This window comes from Staurois parvus, unplaced genomic scaffold (genome assembly GCF_062004578.1).
Source record: "Staurois parvus isolate SC_StPar_1 unplaced genomic scaffold, SC_StPar_1.0 ptg001053l, whole genome shotgun sequence".
NCBI classification, from domain to species: Eukaryota; Metazoa; Chordata; class Amphibia; order Anura; family Ranidae; genus Staurois; species Staurois parvus.
Genome location: NW_028318849.1, coordinates 812,601 through 835,836, shown reverse-complemented (window position 1 = coordinate 835,836; position 23,236 = coordinate 812,601). Strand labels below are relative to the sequence as shown.

General features: G+C 43.7%; 1 protein-coding gene across 1 annotated transcript; it reads left to right on the top strand.

Annotated features, from left to right (window-relative positions):
• The first annotated feature begins 996 nt into the window (after positions 1–996).
• On the top strand, positions 997–21,577 carry LOC149440784 (nicotinamide N-methyltransferase-like). The gene is made up of 4 exons (XM_089658158.1): positions 997–1,100; positions 11,089–11,259; positions 15,076–15,283; positions 21,094–21,577. Exons 1-4 carry the CDS (start codon positions 1,013–1,015, stop codon positions 21,512–21,514), a joined length of 888 nt encoding a protein of 295 aa, XP_089514284.1. The 5' UTR covers positions 997–1,012; the 3' UTR covers positions 21,515–21,577.
• Positions 21,578–23,236: the final 1,659 nt, after the last annotated feature.

The window sequence follows — 23,236 nt, the reverse complement described above, 5'->3', positions numbered from 1 at the left end:
GTTCTCTCTCTCTCTCGTTCTCTCTCTTGTTCTCTCTCTCGCTCTTGTTCTCTCTCTCGTTCTCGCTCTCATCCTCTCTCTCTCGCTCTTGTTCTCTCTCATTCTCTCTCTCGTTCTCTTGCTCTCGTTCTCTCTCTTGCTCTCATTCTCTCTCTCGTTCTCGCTCTCGTTCTCTCTGTCTTGCTCTCGTTCTCTCTCTCCTTCTCTCTCTCTCTCGTTCTCATTCTCTTTCGGGTTCTCTCTCTCTCGTTCTCGTTCTCTCTCTCTCGTTCTCGTTTTCTCTCTATATCTTTCTCTCTCTCTTCATATCTTTCTCTCCCTCCCTCCCTCTATGTCTCTCTTTTTTTTCTCCTTCCCTTTTTCTCTTTCTCTCCCTCATTATCTATATTTTGCTCTCAATTTAGATGGGGGGGGGGGGCAGATGTTAGTGCCTAGGGCAGCACAAAACCAAAATACACCACTGACCGGAAGTGGGAGTGGATACCTGTCAAATTTGGGTACAAGCTCCCCCCCCCACTTAATGGGGGAGCGGGGGAGCAGTCCTTAAAGCGGAACTTCCCCTTTTGGATGGAGCTCTGGTTTAAATGCCCCCATAGCAAGCAGCTTGCTATGGAGGGCACTTGGCAGGGGAGGGGCCAGGAGAGCCATAGGGGGACTTGAGAAGAGGAGCATTTGGGCTGCTCTGTCCAAAACCATTACACAGAGCAGGTAAATATGACATGTTTGTTATAAAGAAACCCTTTAGGACCACTTTAAGTATTTATGGCAACCGTGGTGCGTAAACGGGAGATTATAGAAAAATTGAACTGGAGGTGCATAAAATGTAGAGTAAAAATTAAATCTACTTACGATTAGCTGTGGGTTTTGATTGGGCAGATCATTGCTAAGATGCAATTTTGGTAGGGGCGTGTCCACCACAAGGCAAACAAGGCATTTGCCTAGGGCGGCATTTTTCAGGGGGGAGGTGCTGGCAGGTGACATAAGATGGGGACCAGGTGATGGCCAGAACTGCATGAGCTCACTCACTGGCTGCTACACTCCAGGTCAGCGCTGCGCTTGGTGTCAGAGAAGGTTTACTCCTGGGCTGAGCTGGGTGACAGGTGAGTGATCAGCAGCAGCAGAAAGAGGGGCCGGCTGGCTGCAGTTATGACAGTTGCTGGGTGTCAGTGTTGAGTGTGTACGGAGGGGATGGAAGGAGTATGAGCAGAGAGAGGCAGACACATCAGCAGGAGATAGCACAGCAAGGAGGAGGATGGAAGGATGGGATCTGCTACTCCATGGAGTAGGGGGAGATCACAGCCAGGGAGGACTACAAGTACCAGCTGTACCCAGGATCCTGTCTACTCTGGCTATGGAGTCACAGATCTGTAATTGTACTACACACATATTACATCTGCTGTTTATATACTGTTATAGTGAGCAGATCTATACAGCCTGGAGGACTACAAGTACCAGCTGCACTGGGGATCCTATCTGATCAGCCTAGACTCTCCCTCTTTCCCTCTCTCTCTCTCTCTCCCTCTATATATCTCTCTTTCTCTCTCACTCTTTCTCTTTCTATCTCACTTGATCTCCTTCTCTCCCTTTTTTCTCTCTCTATATCTTTTTCTCTCCATCCCTCTTTCTCTCTCTTTATCTTTCTCTGTCTCTTTTTCTCTCTGTATATCTCGTGCCCTCTATTTTCTTTCTCTCTCTCCCTCTTTCTCTTTCTCTCTCCCTCTTTCTCTTTATATCTCTTTCTCCCCCTCCCTCCCTCTTTATCACTCACTCTTTATCTTTTTCTATCTTTCTCACCCTCTTTATTTTTCTTTCTCTCCCTCTCTTTTTATATATCTCTTTTTTCTCCCTCCCTCTTTATCTTTCGTTCTCTATTTCCCTCTCTCTCCCCCTCTCTCTCTTTATACCTCTCCTCTCTCTCTTGATATCTTACTCTCTCTTTCTTTATCTCTCTCTATATCTCTCTTTCTTTCCCTTCCTCTTTCTCTCTCTTCATATCTCTCTCCCTCTATCTTTCTATCTCTCCCCCTCTGTCTTTCTCCCTCTCTTTATTTATCACTCTCTCTCTTTCACTCCCTCCCTCTTTATCTCTTTCACTCTATATATCTCTCTCCCCCTATCTTTCTATCGCTCTCTCTTGATCTCTTTCTCTCCCTCCCTCTTTATCACTCACTCTTTATCTCTCTCTTTATCTTTCTCTCCCTCTTTATCTTTCTTTCTCCCCCTCTCCCTCTTTATCTCTCGTTTTTTCTCCTTCCCTTTTTCTCTCTCTCCCTCTTTATCTATATTTCGCTCTCAATTTAGATGGGGGGGGGGGAGGCAGAATGTTAGTGCCTAGGGCAGCACAAAACCAAAATACACCACTGAGGGCCGTGCTATAGTTCCTATCGATCAATTTCCTGGCTAATAGAAGACTGTACAATTTCTATGTCTGGACCACTGAAGGTACTCTTCAGTCTTTGGAGTGAGACTTAAATTTAAGGCAGTGTGTGTGGAGTCTTTTTAATATTTTTGTTTACTATAACTATGATTATTGGCTATGGCTTGATGACTTTTTTGTTACATTTGTAGCCCTTTACACCGTTGACCATTTTCTGTGATGCACACCAAAGGCAATCTACATTTGACAGGTTTCATTTGATTTGAACTCTCTTACCTCGGAATGTGCTGAATGGTAATTACACTCTCCAGCATGTAAAGGGTAAATAGCAATTACAACAAATATGAAAGGCTTCTTATTATGTAGTGAGGGAGGGTAGCAGCATTGGGTTTCCCTATAAATTGATCTTAGAAAAAGCCACATTAATTCACAAGTAGAACACCTTCAGCTGAGCAGCGAGCACCAAATTAAGGTAGGGAAGCCATTCTGCAACCAACATTGAAGGAGAATTTTTAAAAAACATATCAGCATCTAACATGCATCAGTCCACCCAGAAATTGCACTTGTTCTATTGCTAACAGTTTTACAACATTCAAAGACCGTTTCACACCAAGAATTCACATGTGGTTCAGTGCGTTGTGATTTCAGCCCATTCATTTTGCATGCACTACTTTTGAAAACTCAATGCAACCGGATCGCATGGTACTGCTGTGAAATGTCTTTTAGGAGCAGAAGTTGCAATCATTACATATCTGCAAACATTTACAAACAGACACATATTTACAGCCTGATTTTAATCAGCTATGTTTAGACTAGTAATCTTTTCCAAGTTCTACTTCGCATGGTTGTTACTAAACATATTTTGTAATGCATATTACATTAGGTATGTATGCAATAGGTTTTAAAAATTGAGAAAAATTACTTCCAAGATTGGATTTGTATCTATTTAACTGCTTGCCACCCGCCCTATAGCAGAAATACTACTACAGGGCTGCTCTAAATCTTTGCATTTCGGGATAGGGGGCGTGTGCACCGTGTGCACCCTACCCACACCACCATTGGTGGCTTAAGCTGTCAATCACTGGATCCAGGCCAGTGATTCCCTATGGGCACCCAACAATTGCCGAGTATCACTGATGGGGGAGCGGTCTTTATGTAAACAATATAGATCTCTCCCCTGTCAGCTCCAGCACACTGCTTTGTATTGCTCTGCATAACAGAGCAATACAAAGCAGTGTGCTTACAGATACATTGTTGCAACCGCTATAAATGTCAAAGCACTGTCAAAGAAATAGCGGAGCTCTCTGCAGGGACACTTTTTGCTGGACTGGAATTCTTCTTCTTCTTCATCCTCTTCTTCTTCGTCTTCTTTTTCCTCTTCTTCTTCGTCTTCTTCATCCTCTTCTTCTTCTTCCTCTTCTTCATCCTCTTCTTCTTCCTCTTCTTCTTCTTCCTCTTCTTCTTCTTCATCCTCTTCTTCTTCATCCTCTTCTTCTTCATCCTCTTCTTCTTCTTCTTCATCCTCTTCTTCTTCTTCTTTTTGTCTTCCTCTTGCAGGTCACTGCTCATGTGCAGATTTTTTATCGGTAAAAAGATCGTCCGATTTGCCCATAATTGCAGCAAAAATCGGCCGATCGGCAAAATCGGGCGATCTTTTTCCAACTTTACCGATAAAAAAAATCTGCCAAAATACTGAAAAACAGCCGAACAATTAACCCACTAACGATCCGAAAATCGGCCGATTTTATTTTCGGCCGAAAAATCGTCCGATTTTCGACCCATCTATGGCCTGCATAAGGGCTTGTTCACACTTGACTTATTTCTAACTCTTGCCAAAGTCCCCTATAGCATTTGACAGGCATTAGACAGGCCTTTGGGAAGCATTTTTAATGCTCCTCAAATGCTCCGCAAACGCCCTATGTGCATTTTTGAGGCGTTTGATAGGCTTTTACCAAGCGTTAAAACTGCACCACAAATGCCTATAATGAATTTTAATGGTATTAACGCTCCACAAACGCCTCGCAACTGCCCCATAAACGCTTGATAGGCAATTGAGGAGCGTCACCATAGACTTGAATGGGAGGCTTCAACTCCTCCTGACTCCACATGAGGCGTCAGTTTTGTCACGATGCAATTTGACACAACACTAACGCTTCAGTGTGAACAGCACTGTGTGCTGCCATGTGCAGAATTTTCATAGGCATTTGAGAAGCGTTAAAAACGCTTCCCAAATGCTTATCTGATGCTTGCTGGCAAAGCTAGTATGAACATAGCCTAACAAGCCAGGACAGTAAAATATCCCCCAAATGATTCCTTTTTGGAAAGTAGACATTCCAAGGTATTTAGTAAGAGGCAAGGTGAATTTTTTGAAGTTGTAATTTTTTCCTACAATTCTTTGGAAAATTTATATTTTTTTTTCTTCATCACACACAGCACAGGCATACTTGCAAATACATCCCAAAGCACATTCTTCTCCTCCTGCGTATGGCAATACCAAATGTGTGAGACTTTTCCACAGCCTGGCCATATGCCAACACCCAACGTCCAAGTAGCACCTTTAGGCGTTGCAGGGGCAAAAATTACATTAAAAATTACACATCTAATATCCTGACTACCTGTTACATTTTTGAAGGCCCTTCATATTTCTAACACATAGCATGTACATACCAAGAATTACACCACAAAATACATTGTGCTGAGAAAATGGTAAGCAAGATTACCTGTAGTTTTGGTAATGCAGTTGTCCACAGAGGAGAGCATTGGTCCAGACAGCAGGCAGGGACGTGGTCAGTGACATCAAAAACAATTGTCCAGGCAGCAGACAGGAATATTGTCATAGTCAGTACAGGCAACAGGCAGAGATATCATCAGCACAGCCAAACCATTGGTCCAGGCAGCAGGTAGAGATGTGGTCAGCAGCAGCCAAAGGAATTGTCCAGGCAGAGACAAGGTCAGCACAGCCAAAATATCAGTCCTGGTAGTAGGCAGGAACATGGCCCATGGTACAGGTAGCAGACAGTGTATTCTTATCTCCTTGCTGCAATGCTGTTCCTGATTCCTTTCACATGTGTGGTTTGTCTGTGCTCACCTATTGGTGTCACCTGCTATTCTCTGGGTTTTATTTCCTTTCCTTCCATCACTTCCTGGCTGTCAGGGCTCCCGGTAAGACCAGAGATGCGTGAACTGACACAGGGAAACGCAGGCTCAAGTATGGTGTAACAATAAAATTTATTAAGGGTTATACACAAATATAACGCACAATATAACAAACCAGACCTCCAACTGACAACAGAATGTACACAGATAAGAGCAGTCAGGGCTGGTGAGGTGGAGTGGTCAGGCGGGCCGGGTCAGGAATCATCGGGCAGACAAGACACAAAGGAGTAGGCAGAGCGTAGTCAGACGGGCCGGGTCAGGAACAATCAGGCAGACAAGGTACCAAAGGAGTAGGCTGGAGAGTGGTCAGGAATAGCCGAAGTCAGGACAGGCGGAGTTCATTCAGGGTCAGGATCAAGCAGAATTAGGAATCAGGCAGGAAGCAGACAGGATGCAGGTACAGGGGCTCATGGGAAACATACACCAAGGCACTGACTGCAGGTCTGGCCATTCCTTAAATACACCTCCTGCAATCAGCCTCAGGTGATGGCTGATTGCAGGAGTGAGCCTCTGGTTGCTGAGAGCACCCGCTGGCCAGCCCTGGTACTACAGCCCACAAGGCAGGTAAGTCCCACCACCATTGGCAAGTCCATTCCTGACACTGGCCCTCTTCCCTGTTTGCTTGTCTATATAAGAAATGCTCAGTCTAGCCCACTTTGCCTGAGCAACTTCTTAGTTCTCTGAGCGCCTGTTTGTTGCTACTCCTGTATCTGACTTCCCATGCACCGACCCCGACTTCGTCTACAGACTGTGCTTGTTTTCCACCCGTCCTGACCTCGGCTTGTCTATCGGATTTCCGGTTGTCTCCTGCTATTGTATTCTGCTCACGTGAGCGGTCTCCGCAACCTCAGGTGGGCGTTCCTGGGGGCCGTGACCTGGTTCTAGCTTGCTAGAAGTCCATCCCCATCATCAGGGGCTCTGGTGAAGAAGCAGGCTGGGGCTTAGACTCCATGCCCTAGGGAACCCCTGAGCTGGCGATCTACAAGGGCTCACTACTACAGACGTTTGACAGATGGAGTCAGTGCAGGCAGAGGCATGTTGGCAGCAGGCAGAAATATCAGGCTTAGGGCCTCGGTCAGGTAATACCTGGGCACAGGGGTAGAGGCTTCGTCCCACCCATCTCTAGACTAACAGACCTTTTTCCAGACATTATAAAACCCACAGAAAACCAAAAACTTAGTTTTCTCCACTCTGAAAAACTATTCTGAAGCCCCTCACATATGTGAGACCCCTGTGTTCTCTTGAATCCTACTACTACAGTAGCAGGGCAGAAGATCAGTCCAAGAGGCAGGCAAAAAAAAAGTGGTCAATTAACAAGCCGAGGTCAGTTCAGATGGCAGGCAGAAACGTGGTTGACAGTTCAGATGGCAAGCAGAGGCATCGTCAATAAACAGGCCAGGGTCAGTTGCAGAACAGGCAGAGGTATGCCAAGTTTGGGCAGCAGGCAGTGGTGTGGTCAAATAACAGGCTAGGGTCAGTTCAGGGGCAGGTAGAGGCATGTAGAGTGAACAGCAGGAAATTCAGAATTACGTTTACTATATTTCACTAATATTGTAGAGAAGTATGGTAATGGCAGAACCAGTCACCTATGTAAAGGCCTGGTTGGAAAGGACACTGGGCACAACAAAACTTGTTTCTCGTCTAACTCCTCTTCTGGAACACATTTTTGGGAAAATCTCATTTGTGGAGTCTGCTCACTGCATCTGAGCAAACACTTTCTGGTGGGCCTCTGGGGTACAAAAGGGCAATGACAGTTTCCTCCTGATAATGAAGAAAGGACATGGATGTCTCGGTGGATTTTTGGTAGATCACATATCTATTATAAATGGCCAAATTGAAAAAATAAATGGAGACTTTTTTGTACCAATGGGGGGTCCTTCTTACAGCAAGGTAGGGCTGGATCATCTTATCATTAAAGTCAACTCCCCCCATGAACAAATTATTTTCGTGGACAGATATCTATTCGTTCCACAAACTCACCGACTCCCCTCTCTGTACTCTTGTGTTCACCAGCCTTTGTAGGAAGCCCTTCCTACTAGCTCTCACGGTGCCACATGCTAGTGTTTTCCTTTGGTGAAGATTGCAGAAAAGGGGCAAGCTGTTGTAAAAATGATCAACATAGAGATAACCCTTTTCAAGGACTGGAAATACAAGCTCCCAAACGACTTTTCCATTTGTTCAAATGTAATCTGGGCATTCAGGGGGATGCAGCTGGGTGTCCTTTTGTTTGTACACAAGGAAGGCGTACACCTACCTACTTGCTCTGTCACATAATTTATAGAGTTTAACAATATATTGGGCCCTTTTGCTGGGGATAAACTGCTTGAAGCTCAGCCTGCCAGTGAAGGGGACAAGCGACTGATCCATGCAGATATTTTTGTCCAGGACAAATAATTGGGCTAAATTATCAGAGAAAAAATTAAGAAGTGGCAAAATTTTATATAATTTATCATATGCTGGGTCATTTTGGGGAGAGCTCTGTGTGTTATTGTTGTAATGGAAGAACCACATGATCATGAGACATCTTGTTCTGGGCATGACTGATGAGTAAATTGGTATATGATGGATTGGGTGGGTAGACCAGTAGGAGTGTAAATGAGGTTTTTTTTTTGTGAGTCCCATATTAAACATGAGGCCCAAAAAGGCTCTAAATTCCTCCACTGTTAACTGCTTCCATTCGTAGGGACGGGCATAACTTGAATCTGGGTTGGTGGCTATGAATTGTTGGGCATAGAGGTTGCACTGATCCACAATTAAATTTAGTAAGTCATCGTTAAAAAAATTACATTAAAAAAATAAATGGGGCAAAATGTTCTGTGTTCACCTGGACTCCTGGCTGGGCAGTAAAAGGGGGGATTTAGCTGCTCCAGAGTTAGGGGAAAGCCATATGGGGTTTTGAAGGGCACATGGAAGAGCGGCATGGGTCCTAACCCTTTTGGGCTGAGGCGACACCCCACTAGTACCTGGCCTTTCTTGAAGTTCTCAATTTCTGATGGAAGCCACTGCTCTACTAGTGGATGCCACTGCACTACTTGTGGTAGCCTGCTCCTCACCAGAATGCCTTCGTTTGGTTGGCACACTTTCCTCCTCCTCCAATTCTGTAGGAGACCCACTGCTTAAAATGGGCTTGTAATCCAAATCAGAATCAGACTCAGAGAGCTCCCCGCTGATCTCGTCAGTCATGGTTTGGATTTGGTAGGCCTCCTCACAGGAAAAATGTTTTTTAGATAGACATGCTGGGACAGATCTGGCTGCACTGATGGGCGATGATGAGGCTGCACTAATGGGCACTGATGAGGCTGCACTAATGGGCACTGATGAGTGCTAATGAGGATCCACTGATAGGGTGGCAATGATGTGTTTGAAATCGAGACACTGATGTACACTGATAAGCTGCAGTAATTTGGTAGCACTGATGGTAACTGATGAGCACTGATGTGCACCGATAAGCTGCAGTGATGAGGCAGCACTGATAGACACTGATGAGCCCGCACTGATGAGCACAGATAGGCACTGATGAGCACCGATTTGCTCAGCAGGGTGTCTATGAGCACTTATGAGAACACTCAGTTCAGCATACTCGGTATTGGTGTGAGGGAAGGAGAGAGGAAACTTAGCTACGACCCTTCTGTGCTTACATTTATAATCGCTCGTCATTGGACAGAACAATCACAAATGTAAACAGCCTCTGTAATTGGCCATTCACCCCCCTCTTCATGATGCACTGTGTCCGAGGGACATAGCCATCATTTACAGTTTCTGATGCGCGCCTCTATGGGCGCGCGAGAAGCGAGATCACGGGAGGACGTCTTATGACGCCCTCCCAGAACTGGCTGGATGTGGAGATGTCATAAGGCTTTCACCCATCGGCAAGTGGATCATTTATTAATAAAGTGCATCTAAATCTGCTAGTGCATCTTACACTACCCTTTCTACAGTTGCTGTCCAAAAATATCTCTGTTGCTCTCCATGAGTTGTACAGACACCCTAAGACATGACTGAGGGACATGCAGAATATCGAGGCTAGTACTTACAGCCTACCTCTTAACAAAAACCACCACCCACCGGAATAACCATGCAACTCTCCTTTTGTTGGTGAAAAAAACGGCCATAGCAACCCCATTTATTTAACATAACTCTTACAAGCAAAACATAACATTTTCTGGTACAATTACACAATAACAACTGACATTAACAATCCCCCAACCAGGTCCCAGGTCTTCGAAGGCACTGTTACTCACATCGATCACTTGGCTGTATCCGACACCTAACGAAAAGGCCCCCAGCCACTGCCACACCGCCTCGGGGACAATACTACAACTACATAGTCCCAGATACAGCCAATGACCTCCCAAGTTACCAACCACCTTATAATTGGGAAGGGACACCCATACCTACGATGGGCCCAACCCATAATCCACCAACTTGTCATTCCAGCACCGCCTTCAAAGACCCAGCGACCCCTGCCAGCTACCATAACAAACAGAAACAGGCAGCACCCGGGACCATCAAAATTGGAGAGCAAAAAAGAAACAAAGGAAGGAACCCACACCAAACAACACAGGACAGACACAAAAGGAACAAAAGGACAGACACAAAAGGAACAAACAATAAACAAAGCAACACAAACCAAAAAAAAAAAAAACAGAAAGGCAAAACAACTAAAAAAGCTCCAGGGAGGGAGGGCGGGAGAAACCTCACCCCTGCTGGCACAAGCTCCGACTAACCCCCGACAAATTCCAGCCCCTCTCCTCATCCTAGCAAAACCACCCTCCAGCCCGATTGCTCCAAGCAACCATCCCCCATCTCCTATACTCCCCCCCAGCTCCCGTCTCTGCCTCGTCTGCAAGCCCCAGTCATGCTGGCCCTCCCCTTAGCTTCGCTTGTCCAGGCCCTGACTGGAAGCATGTTACTGGCGTGATCACCATGCAAAATTTAACGATTGGTAAACTGAATTATATGTATATTTTTTTAAAAAAAAAATTGGGGGGGGGCGGGGTTAATGTTTTAAAGGTGAACTTCATTAAATCAGACTGCATAGCAACCATCACCTGCAATAAATACCCTTGATCAGCTGTTGTAATGAACAATACAACTGATGAGTCAGGAGTTCCCTCAGGGATCAACGTTAGTGAACATGCATCAACATGTTAAAACATGCAACTGGCTGTAATCTGTCATGTGTGACACGCCACACATTGACAGAAGGGCCAGGTATTGTAACAGTTGATAGGTATGGGGTTCATTTTAGAGCTCAGGTTAGGTTAGGTGTTTGGGTTGGCATAGAGGTTAGGGTAAAGCTGAACTCTAGACAAAGTTTCACAGTTGTAATACATATATGGTCACTGTTTGTAATTTTTGCAAACAAGTTCTGAGATTTACACCACCTAGCCAGGGAATTTATGTTCACTTTTTGTTTACCCCCCAGGCTGAATACTATTGGCTACTACCACTTTTGGTTCTGGAATGTATTGGTCTGAAAAAAAAACTGACCTACCAACAATAAATTACCATCCATGGTACATGTTGACTCATTCTTACCTTTGTACACACAGGGTGGTTTACATTCAACATGGAGGTTTCATCAAGATCAGAAGATAAAACAAATTACAATGATTTTGACCCAAGAAAGTACCTTGACATTTTTTATGCAATAGACGAAGATCATGAAATGACCAAGGAGGTCATGTTCCAGCTCACATTTATGAAAAATGTATTTTCATCAGGTATGCAATACTGTTGATGCCAGTATAGTCCCCTTGATGTCTATTCAGGTCTGGATGTGAATATAGACATTATTTTAGTTTTAAATTGTCCCATTAATTTACTTAACTTTATCTTACCTTTTTGTGTTTCAACACGTTTTTGAGGTTTTTACATGTTACAAAACACGAAGACAGCAAAAGACCTGGCATTGGCCAAGGATACTATCACAAACAAAAAATGAAATTACTTTAAGGCCTGGTATGGCCACATCAGTCTGATCATCAATATAACTGGTACAGTTATTCGTTATTGTGGTGACCCAACTGCCAAGTCATTGTCATCTTGATTAGCTCTAATAGGTACAATTGTTTAAACAGTAGATAGTAGGAAAAGAAAGAAAGAAAGAAAGAAAGAAAGAGAAAGAAAAGGTAAAGGAAGACATACATGAAGGCTAAGAAAAGTTTGCAAAAGGAAAGTAGGAAGAGGAAAGATCTCAGGACTGGGAGATATCCCTTTGGATATTCAGGGAAATGTTTCAGTTAATGGATGATAAATAGTAAATAAATCCTATAAAAGATAGTGAGTTATCCATGGGTCCCAAACTTTTCAGAAGCTTTTCATGGATTCCCAAAGTGCATCATCTGCTTACTCAGCAAATCATTTTGTTTGATTTAACCTATAGTAATTTGAACAAACCCGTAGATTGTGGAGTGTTTTGTTTTTTTTTTTGTTTTTGTTTTGCTTTCTGAATTTTTTATTTTTTCCAGCAACAGCAAAACAAAATTCTGTTCCTCCTGAGTCTCAGGTGTTCTTCCTTCTGTGTCACCAGTGATTTTGTTTTTGTGTTCTTTTTTCCTTTCTTAAAATTTTACATTTTATTTACATTTTTTTGCAGCAGCCTTAATAAATAAAATTGTCCATAGTTGCTGTACCCCCTATTTTCTTCATTAAAAAAACAATAATAAAATGGTTTATAGTGCACCAAGCATAAGTGTTGCACCCAAGCACCAAATTCCTATCCCACATTATAAAAATCCCCAAAATAAAAATCTCCATGTCTGAAAGGCCAACAAGGAGAGGCAGACACTCACAGGCAGCTAAAAAAGGGCAAGCAGCCTCTGTGTCCACAGTGATAAGTGGTGGTCATGGACATGGTGTATCCTCTGAGAGCAGGGCACGCTTGTGTGTGTGTGTGTGTGTGTGTGGTTTTGTTTGTTTCCTGGTGCTGGCCGTTATTGCACGGAGCCATCACCTGAATTATTTGATCATAGTTGTACATGCTGCTGGAGGATGCACATTTGAATGCTCCGGTGTTGGTTCCCAGGTTGAGGAAGGGAGTGTCGTGAGCCTAGAAAGGGGGTGCCATTGACAGACAAGAAATGGGCAGTCATGTTCCCCCAGCTGTAGCATACTGCTAAATTGGCTCCAGTGATGAGGAGGGAGGCAATGATGAGGTCACTGACTGTAGTTGGGTGCCTGAGAGAACAGAGGAGGAGGCACAACTCCCAACGAGGCAGGATGTCCTCCAGGGCCAGGCGTAAGGCCAGCCACCCTATTACATCACATGACAAAGCTCCATAGGTACAGGGCGCTGCTGACTTCCAAAATGTCATTGTTGTGGGCTTTTTTCTACATGTGCAGCAGACCGCAACATTGCTGTTTGCAGTCTGTCTGAAGCAGATCAAACATGGCCAAACACCAGCAGCTTGGGCACCACATGCTTGACAAGACAGATGACGACCTGCCATGCAGCCCATTGGCAACAGCACCTGAAAGACCCACATCATAAAAAAAGTGCAGACTTCTCCTTGCTCCTCATCTGGGATCTCTATGCCTAATATACCTCAAGTCCTCTCAACAGCCTCCACTGAGAGGGATGATGGTATAGCAATGGGTGCCACTGGTCCTTGCACTCAATCTACTAGCAGTACACCACCTCTTGATTTCACCCGAGAAATTTTGCTATTTCAGTTGCTGAACCGTAAAAAAAATACTGTCCCACCTATCCACATGCATTGTATCTAAATGCTAGCTTGGCCAAAATTCTAGCATTACAACTGCTGCCTTTCCATCTGGTGGACTCTGCCCCCTTCTGTGAATTTTCTGAATGTGCTGTACCACAGTGGCAGGTTCCAAAAAGAAATTTCCTTTCACGTAAGGCCATTCCAGCTCTGTACCATCATGTGGAAGGCAATGTTTTGGCTTCGTTGAACAGGGCGGTCAGCAGCAAGGTTCACATTACTGCTGACACGTGGTCCAGCAGGCATGGCCAGAGACGTTACATTTCCTTCACGGCACACTGGGTAACTCTGCTGGTAGCTAGGAAGGATACAGAACAGGGTTCAGTGCTGAAACTTGTTCCGCCACCACGCCCCCAGCTGGTGGTGATTCTGACACCTGTCTGCTCCACCCCCCCCCTTCCTCTATGGCCTCTTCTGCTGAATTGTCCTCTGAACCAGCAGTGCTCCCTAGGCATTCAAGGGGCTTCACAAGCATTCAGGCTAAAAAGATGCCATGCGGTGCTTGAGCTGGTCTGTGTTGGGGACAGGAGCCACTCCAGGGCAGAGATTGTCGGCTCTACAGGGGCAGGCTCAGAGGTGGTTTACGCCATGGCAGCTTGAGCTAGGAATGGTTGCATGCGACCATAGCACCAACCTTCTCTCTGCCTCCAACAGGGACACTTGACACATGTTCCATGCTTGGCACACATCCTGAATTTGGAGGTGCATCGTTTCATTAACAGGTACCCAGGCTTCCAACATCTTCTAAGGCAGGCCAGAAAAATCTGTGGCCATTTGCGGTGGTCATACATGGCCTGCGTTCAGCTGGCTGACATTCACTGGGAATTCAACCTGCCCACCAACTGCCACGTTAGTGACATGCCCACCAGGTGGAACTTAACAATGGCAAAGCAGCGGCTGCACATGCAGCAGAGGGCCATCAGTGTTTACCTGTGTGAATATGGCACAAGGACAGGCTCAGGGGAACTTGGCTATTTTTGCCATGCTAGTGGCTGCTGATAAAGGATGCATGCACTGTCCTGTCAACATTTGAGGAGGCCACAAGGATGGTGCGCCACAACAACGCATGCATCAGTGACCCTATCCCTCTAGTCTTCCTGCTGGAGCACATGCTGTGTGGAATCATGGACAGGGCGCTTGAGGCAGAACAGTGGGTGGAAATGGAGAACTTCCTTTCCTCTCAAGGCTCCCTTTATGCAGATACCATTCCTGCGTGGCCTCAGAAAACACAGGAGGAGGAGGAAAAAGAGGAGGGTTGTGACAGCTTGGAAGTAGAGGATAACATGTTGAAGTCTTCAAGGGATGGTTTTCAGTCCCCAGAAACCCAGGCAGGAGTAGTTAGGAGGGACCCCACAGTAAAAATTGTTTTTTAAAAAAAGTGTTTAGGGTTCCCCCTAAAAGCTATACCAGGGAACCAGCCCTTTAGGTCTGGTAAGACTTTTTTACAGGAACCCAGCCTCCCAAAAAATGGGGGAGAAATGTGCGTGTGCTTCCCCCTAAAAGCCATACCAGGTCCTCAAAGTCTATTGGTACTTGTAATTTTCCATTTACAGAATTAATTTTTTTAAATAGTGACAGATAGTGGGGGGGAGAAGATTCTCCGCTAGCTGTCCCTAGATGCAGCAGAGTGAGCATTAGCTCCAGGAGAGGGAAAATGTTACATGTTCCACCCTAAAAACAGGTGGAACATGTAACATGTTCCCAGAGGTGAACTTATCTTTTTAATAGTACATTTAACCTACCAAAATGAACCAAATAAGTTCTTTGTTAAGGTTTACATGCCCTTTTTAAAATTGTGAACATATTCTTTTATAGGTCGTGTGGAAGGCAATAGTCTTGTAGAGATTGGTGCTGGTCCCACCATATTTCATATTCTGTCTGCCTGTGAAAACTTCAAGCAGATATACCTTACAGATTATGTAGAAGGCAATCTGCAAGAATTAGAGAAATGGCTAAAAGGTGATAAGAAGGCCTTTGATTGGTCTGGACATCTGAAATATGTCTGTGAGATTGAAAACCACAGGTATGTACTAAACATCAATTACTGTATACTAGATATGGATGAGTTTGACGCTCCAAAAGAGTTGCTAATTTTTGTCAGTTTACTGAAAAATCCAGTTTTTTTTTTAAAATTCACTCAATATTCTCTACAATATCAATTACGCATTGTCCAGTCCTATCCTGCTGCTCCCTTTTTATATTGCCTATATAACATGGACAGCTGATCTGATAAATTATATACAATGTAGTACAAATAAATTATAAAACTTTCTCTGCTCTCATACTTTGACACTATTATATCACAGTGCTATTGTGAAGTGGACACTTTGCACTTTATTTGTTTGAATGTAGTACAATTAATCACTGATCTAATATCCTACATTTTAGCAGTTGGGGCAGCAGTCTTTAGGTGCAAATGGGCAACATGAGCAAAGTTAATCTGCTTTTTGTGGTTTTTCATGACATTTTGTTACATGTGGAGTTTTCAATAGTTTAATTTTTCAGTAAATTGTTGGGAGGGAGGAACTCTTTTGTGGTGTCATTGTTGCATATTTTCTTGTTTTTGGATGTCTACATGTTTGTGGTGAGGCACCTGTCTGATATTCATAAGGATGGAATTTCCCCAATTAGTAAACTTTGTATCCGCTGGGTTATTGTATACATTTGTTTCTCCAGGAGTATGGATGGAGAAGAATTCTGATCATACAAATAAACAGGATTTTACCAGCATATTTGCAAAGTTTTTCCTAAACTTGGCAACATAGGCTGATACCTGAATTTTAGACAAGCTAGCCATAGGTAGATATCAAAATATATTTTGGCGCACTGTTTGAGGAAAAGGAACTCTTGAAATATATTTTTTTTAATTGAAAGTTCTCACAATTTTATTGTGTGTGTGTATACAAAATTAAAACCTATATCAAATATTTATTTAACACAAGCATTCTTAGATTTACACTGTATTGTTTCTTGATTTTTAAGAAATTACATTTTTTTTTTCGATTCGCAGTTGAACAATTGAGCCTAACGAAAGTACAACCGAGAACTTCGAACAGAGAGGACAATTCACTAAGCGGTATCTTACCGCATCTAAATATGCAGTAAGCTAACGCACAGCTACTAAAAACCTTCTTTAATGTTTCAGCTGTCAGTGGGGTTCGACAGCTGAATGTAACAAGAATTGCTGGCATTGTCCGGCAATTAAAAACATATTTTTTTAAAAAAGTGTGAGGTACACTCCCCATCCTTACCTAGCCCTTCGGGTCTGGTATGGATTTTGAGGGGAACCCCATGCCAAAATGTAAAATAAAATGGCATTTGGGTCCCCCCCAAAATCCATACCAGACCTTTATCTGAGCATGCAGGTCTGGAAAGGGGGGGGAGCGAATGTCCCCAGTCCTGAACCATACCAGGCCACATGCCCTCAACATGGGGGGTGCTTTTGGGTAGGGGGGCTCCCCCCATGTTGATGGGGAAAAGAAACTCTTCCCCACAACCGTGGTTGTGAGGGTCTGTGGGCGAGGGGCTTATCAGAATCTGGGCCCCCAGATTCTGTCCCCCCCATGTGAATGAGTATGGGGTACATAGTACCGCTAATCATTCACAAAAAAAAAGTGCAGTGTAAAAAATGACAGTAGACAGTCTTTGACAAGTCCTTTATCAAAAATAAAAAAATGTCCCCCAAAGTAGATCTTCCACCACCAACCTGAAAAAAGAGGGGAAAGAAGCTGGCTCCCACCATCTGACAGCTGCACCAGGATGACAGATCTTAGATACTGTGGTGACCTCACAAGGGGGAGGGTGACATCATCATGCACTGTGATTGGCCAAAGCATTGCACCTGACCTGTGGTCAGATGCGTTGCTTTGGCCAATCACAATGCACTGTCAGGACACAGTGCATTGTGGGGAGCGGTGGGCAAAGGCCCCGCCAAACGCTCTTACCATTTGTGTTTTCACTGAACACATGAACAGCCGATGTTTAAGTCGAACTTATGTTTGACTCGAACGCAATGCCCAACAATATTAATTACAGCACACAAACATTGCAGAATAACTCTGACATCTCTGTACTACAAAGTATTAAAAATCATTTATCAACACATTTCAGTCAGATCTGATACTTCAGGACAGGTCATGTAGGTAGTACAGAAGAGAATTTATTTGCCAGGACTAATCTATATGGAAACAACACAGGTCTGTCTTCTGTCAGCATGGTCATGCTGTTTTTTGTATCTCTCTGAACAGCATGTCTCCAAAGTAAAATGCACACAGGTAACCCTTTGATTGCCCCAGATGTCAACCCGTTCCTGCTCAGTGTCATTAGTACAATGTCAGCGCTTTTTATTAGCACTGATCACTGTATTCGTGTCATTGGGGATGTCAGTCGCAGTCCCGCTATAAGTCCTGATCGCCACCATTACTAATATTAAAAAAAAAAAAAGTGTTTCATATCGGCATGGATGTCACTCCACTTCCTCATACTCAATCTTTCAAAAACTGAGCTCTTAGTATTCCCCCCAGCCCGTGCCCCCTCCCCTGACTTCTCCATCAAGATCAATAATAAAACCATCAGTCCCTCCCCTCATGCCAGAGTACTAGGTGTAATCCTAGACTCCCATATGTCCTTTCAGCATCAAATCTAATCTCTGTCCAAATCTTGTACATTTAATTTCCGCAACATCTTCAAGATACGCCCGTTCTTAACCTCGGAAACTACTTATTCACTCCCTTGTTATATCTCGCCTTGACTATTGTAACTCCCTCCTCATTGGCCTACCTCATCGCAGGCTATCCCCTCTTCAGTCTATCATGAATGCTGCTGCCAGACTCATCCACCTTACTAACCGTTCCATATCTGCCTCCCCTCTCTGCCAATCCCTCTACTGGCCTCCACTCAGTGTCCTCCATCCCTCTCTGCCAATCCCTCCACTGGCCTCACTCAGTGTCCTCCATCCCTCTCTGCCAATCCCTCTACTGGCCTCCACTCAGTGTCCTCCATCCCTCTCTGCCAATCCCTCCACTGGCTTTCCATTGCCCAACAGATAAAATTCAAAACATTAACAATAACATATAAAGCCATTTATAACTCTGCCCCAAATTACATCACCAATTGTGTCTCCAAATATCGTCCTCTCTGCTCCTCCCATGACCTCCTACTTTCTAGCTCCCTTGTCTCCTCCTCCCATGCTCATCTCCAGGACTTCTCCAGAGCTTCCCCCATCCTCTGGAACGCTTTACCCCAATCTATCAGACTATTGCCTACTCTGTCACTTTTAGGTGATCTCTGAAAACCTATCTATTCAGGGAAGCCTGTCCTGTCCTCAGCTAATAATGGAATCTTCTATTCCTCCTACCAATCCAGGGATGGACAGTTATTACCTTTTGTACCACTAGCCCCTCCCTCTTAGATTGTAAGCTCCAAGGAGCAGGGCCCTCCTATCCCTCTTGTATTGAACTGTATTGTTGCTGTATTGTCTCCCATTATATTGTAAAGCTCTGAGCAAACTGCTGGTGCTATATAAATCCTGAATAATAATTATTATTATTATTATTATTATTATTACTACTATTTAAAAAAATTTATTGGATATGTTTTTATAGCAAAAAGTAATTTTTTTTTTTTCAAAATTTTTGGTCCTTTTTTTTTGTTTATTATTATTAATATTATTATACAGTATTTATATAGCGCCAACGGTTAGCTCAAAAAATAAAAAATGCAGAGGTGATCAAATACCACCAAAAGTTCACTTTGTGGGGGTAAAAAAAGAATATAAATTTACAGCGTTGCATGACCGTGCAATTTTATGTATAAAATTACAGTGTCACCTTCCACTACATAATAACCCTTCACATGCTAGAAAAATCACTCTCACCCTTGAAAGTGCAAATTATTATATCACAAGAACTAATATGCCAGTAAACCCCACACTATAACAAAACTCTAAGCCTCAAATCCCAAACATAAACACAATACGCAATCCAATATTAAAAATATAAATAAAACGTTATCCCCAAATTATCGTGTAAAGTCACTCAAAATTATAAGTCAATTGATAAAGTCACTTCAACAAATGAAGTGTCCAAAATCCAGCTTGTCACTTTCTTTGGTGCTGAGCCCCTCCCCTGGCTCGTAAAGGACTGAAAGTACGTCTAAACCATGGGTGTGATCAGGAGGATACGGTGGATGACATCCTAAGAGGCATACTTCAGGCGTGGAGAAAAGGAATGAATGAATGCTGATTCCTACTATATGTTTAAGGCGTTTTCCTTTATGTATTCTAGTAAGAGTATATATGCTTTTCCACTATAGAAGTTTACACTTTGTGGTCACTTGTTTTGGTTGTACTCACAGTGTGACGCACCAACTTTAACTTTGCACACGTGTTCACAATTTTGACAGTAATTTTTGAAGTTTTACACATTTTTGTGGAAGTTATGATATATTTTGGTGATTTAAGGTAATACACTATGTAGTGTTTCCTATTTTTGAGGTACTTTCTGTCCTTTGCGAGCCAGTGGAGGGGCTCAGCACCAAAGAAAGTGACAAGCTGGATTTTGGACACTTAATTTGTTGTAGTGACTTTATCAATTGACTTATAATTTTGAGTGACTTTACACGATAATTTGGGGATAATGTTTTATTTATATTTTGAATATTGGATTGTGTATTGTGTTCATGTTTGGGATTTGAGGCTTAGAGTTTTGTTATAGTGTAGGGTTTACCTAGGTTTTCAAACCCGCCCTGCAGGCCAGAGTACTTGGTGTCATTTTGGATTCCAACCTATCCTTCCAGCCCCAAGTCCAATCTTTAACAAACTTGTGCAGACTCCACCTCCGCAACATCGCCAAAATCCGCACGTTCCTAACTCCAGAAACCACTAAACAGCTCATCCACTCCCTCATCATATCACGACTCGACTACTGCAACTCCCTCCTCACTGGCCTGCCTCGCCGCTGGCTATCCCCGCTTCAGTCGATCCTGAATACGGCTGCCAGACTCATTCACCTATCCAACCGCTCCGTTTCCGCCACCCCCCTCTGCCAATCCCTCCACTGGCTTCCGATTGCGCAACGGATCAAATTTAAAATCCTAACACTGACGTACAAAGCTGTCCACCATACTGCCCCGAACTACATCACTGATCTAATATCCAAGTACCACCCAGCACGCACACTCCGCTCCTCACAAGACCTCCTTCTCTCTAGTTCCCTGGTCTCCTCCTCCCATGCCCGCCTCCAGGACTTCTCCAGGGTGTCACCCATCCTCTGGAACTCCCTTCCCCAACCCATCAGATTATCACCTACTCTCCTCTCCTTTAGGCGCACCCTGAAAACCCATCTCTTCAGGGAAGCCTACCCCCTGCTAACTTGACCGACCTCCTCCACTCTTCCTACCACTCCATCCCCCACAGCTATCTCCTCCTGTACCACTATCCCATCCCTTCTAGATTGTAAGCTCGAAAGAGCAGGGCCCTCGATCCCCTCATGTTTTGCATTGTATTGGTATTGTTCTGTCACATGTTCTGTCCCCCTTTGTAATGTACAGCGCTGAGTGAACTATCGACGCTTTATAAATACTGTATAATAATAATAATAATAATACTGATATATTAGTTCTCGTGATATAATAATGGCCGTGCAATTGTCAGTTAAAATAACGCAGTGCCATATCACAAGAAAAGGCCAGGCCAGGAAGGAGGGTGAATCCTCTGGAGGGCAAGTGGTTAAAAAACTGAATTTCAGTTGTGCCTAGTTGTTTTGATAAAATAAATATGTCAACATAGTCATTATTTTAGAATACCTGTAATGATTCCTATATTCCCAATTCTAGGTCTACAGAGGAGGAGAAGGCAGAGAAGATACGCAGGAAAGTCTCACTCATGAGGTGTGATGTCACCAAAGCCAATCCCCTAGAGCCAAATTCCCTTCCCCAGGCAGACTGTGTGATCGTTGGTGGGTGTCTCATCTGTGCTTGCAAGAACAGGGAAGATTTTCAAACTGCCCTAAAAAATATTGTATCTCTGATCAGACCTGGTGGTCATCTCGTTATCACCGATTACTTAGGGGCCTTGTATTACATGGTTGGTGAGACAAAGTTTCCAGTTCTGTCACTTGATGAAAATTTTGTGCGAGAGGCGGTGGCTGAGAGTGGGTGTGAGATTCAGGAGTTTATGGCGTTTACTGACTTACAATTTCCAGAAGAGGTGTTTAATTGTAATACTTCGTTCTGTCTTCTGGCTCGCAAATATTGAAGCCATAAAGGGAAGCCATAGAAAAAAAAGGGGCAAAATTGGTGATAAAGTCCTTTTTTTTATATACAGTTGTGGCCAAAATTATTCAACCCCCACTGAAATTGAGTGTTTTGGCCAGTTTGACATTGCTTTTGATCATTCAGTCATCTTGCTTACATTTACATTAAAGAGGCACTTGTAGGTCAGACAAATATAACATAACAGTTATAATGAAATAACCACAAATGTCTTTTCTGTGCTCACAGCATTATCAGTTTTATTCAACCCCCAAGTGACATTCAATCTTAGTACTTAGTACAGCATCCTTTTACAGTTATAACAGCTTTTAAACGTGAAGCATAGCTTGACACAAGTGTCTTGCAGCGATCTACGGGTATCTTCGCCCATTCTTCATGGGCAAAGGCCTCCAGTTCAGTCACATTCTTAGGCTTGCGCACTGCAACTGCTTTCTTTAAGTCCCACCAGAGGTTCTCAATCGGATTTAAGTCTGGTGACTGCGATGGCCACTCCAAAATGTTCCAGCCTTTCCTCTGCAACCATGCTCTAGTGGACTTGGAGGTATGCTTGGGATCATTGTCCTGTTGAAAGGTCCAACGTCTCCCAAGCCTCAGGTGTGTGACGGACTGCATCACGTTTCCATCCAATATCTCCTGGTACTGAAGAGAATTCATGGTACCTTGCACACGCTGAAGCTTCCCTGTACCTGCAGAAGCAAAACAGCCCCAAAGCATGATTGACCCTCCACCATGCTTCACAGTAGGCAAGGTGTTCTTTTCATCATAGGCCTTGTTCTTCCTCCTCCAAACATAGCGTTGATCCATGGGCCCAAACAGTTCTAATTTTGTTTCATCAGTCCACAGAACACTATCCCACAACTTTTGTGGTTTGTCCACATGGCTTTTGGCATACTGCAGTCGACTCTTCTTATTCTTTGGAGACAGCAAGGGGGTACGCCTGGGAGTTCTGGCACGGAGGCCTTCATTACGCAGTGTGCGTCTTATTGTCTGGGCTGAAACTTCTGTACCCACATCTGACAAATCTTTTCTCAGTTCCTCAGCAGTCACACGGGGACTTCTCTCCACTCTACGCTTCAGGTAGCGCACAGCAGTCGAAGTCAGCATCTTCTTTCTGCCACGACCAGGTAGCGTTTCAACAGTGCCCTTTGCCTTGAATTTGCGAATGATGCTTCCTAAGGTGTCTCTTGGTATGTTTAACATCTTTGCAATCTTCTTATAGCCATTGCCCTTCCTGTGAAGAGAAATCACCTCTTCTCTTGTCTTCCTGGACCATTCTCTTGCCTTCACCATGTTTGTAACCACACCAGTAAATGTCTAGAAGGAGCTGAGTATCACAGTCATTTTAAAGCTGCCTAATTGGTGCTTATTATGCTTGATTGCTGCTCGGTGACATCCACAGGTGTTTTCAATACCTGATGGAAAGCACCTGTATGAACCTCTGTTCTTCAGAGTGGTAGTCTTTAAGGGGTTGAATAATTGTGGCAATGAAGAAACCACATAAGAACCATTTACTACTGTATTACATAAACAATTGATGTCATTTTAGTTGCATTTGGGTAGTTACAACGTCCTTGTAGGATTTGATTCTGAATACAATTCCAAATGTACACTATAGTCCCTAAACCCCTTTACAGCATTGGGGGTTGAATAATTTTGGCCACAACTGTATAGACTTTATTTGGTAGACCAAGCTATATCTTTCTAT